The 1,081-nt window shown below is 50.9% G+C and overlaps 1 protein-coding gene across 1 annotated transcript in view; it reads right to left on the bottom strand.

The window, feature by feature from the left end:
- Positions 1-1,081, bottom strand: part of AURKC (aurora kinase C) — a 23,396-nt gene that overhangs the window by 14,188 nt on the left and 8,127 nt on the right. The window contains exon 4 of the mRNA XM_014536024.1: positions 248-572. Coding sequence (XP_014391510.1) covers positions 248-572 — 325 coding nt within the window. The remainder of the gene's footprint in view (positions 1-247; positions 573-1,081) is intronic.

Here is a 1,081-nt window from a genome sequence, read left to right on the forward strand (position 1 = left end):
CTGTCTCTCTCTCCCTCTTCCTTCTTCTCTGAAATCAATAAAAAAAAATTAAAAAAAATAAAAATAAAAAGGGCCAGAAGGTTGAGAACCACTGAACTAAAGGAAGCATCGTTAGGTGGTGCTTGCGGTACTCAGGTACAAACCCAGGCCTGTATCCGGGTCTTACACCTGGGATGTGTTACACTGCATCATTCCTAACGAGCAACCCAGGGCCCAGCCCGCCCTCGCCCGCCCTCGCCCGACTCACCTCAGCGAGGGGGTGTGCACGGACCAGCCAAAGTCCGCAATCTTCACCTCCCCCCGGAGCCCCAGCAGCAGGTTCTCCGGCTTAATGTCCCTGTGGATCACCTTGTTCTCGTGGCAGTAGGCCAGAGCGTGCGCCAGCTCCTCCATGATCTGTGTGGGCGGAGGAAAGGGCAGCCTTAGAAAGGAAGCCGGCCACAGCTTCCCTGAGGGGAAACACCCCGCCTGCGCTGTGCAGTCGACGTCTTTTATTCCCTGGTCACCAACGCCACGACCCCCTCGACAGGGCACCGTTATTGATGGTGGGGGAGGGTTTCCGCCCCCCCAGTCTATGTAGTCCAGCGGTTCTCAACCTGTGGGTCGAGACCCCTTTGGGGGTCGAAGGACCCTTTCACAGGGGTCGCCTAAGACCATTGGAAAACACATACATAATTACATATTGTTTTTGTGATGAATCACGATGCTTTAATTATGTTCAATTTGTAACAGTGAAAATACAGTGGGGCCTTGACTTACGAGTTTAATTCGTTCTGTGACGGAGCTCGTAACTCAGATTACTCGTATGCCAAATCATTAAAGTGAACGAGTGAGACATGTGATGCTGGGCTGATGTTGTGGCGTTCACTGTGACGTTCGCTGCGCCAACTAGCGGTGGAGTATCTGAAGCTGGCTCGTAACCCGAATTTTAGCTCGCAACTCAAAGCAAAAAATCGGCCGAGAGACGGCTTGTATCTCGAAAAACTCGTTAGTCAGGACACTTGTAAGTCAAGGCCCCACTGTACATCCTGCATATCAGATATTTACATTACGATTCATAACAGTAGCAAAATTACAGTTA

This window comes from Myotis brandtii, unplaced genomic scaffold (genome assembly GCF_000412655.1).
Source record: "Myotis brandtii unplaced genomic scaffold, ASM41265v1 scaffold1554, whole genome shotgun sequence".
Lineage (NCBI taxonomy): Eukaryota > Metazoa > Chordata > Mammalia > Chiroptera > Vespertilionidae > Myotis > Myotis brandtii.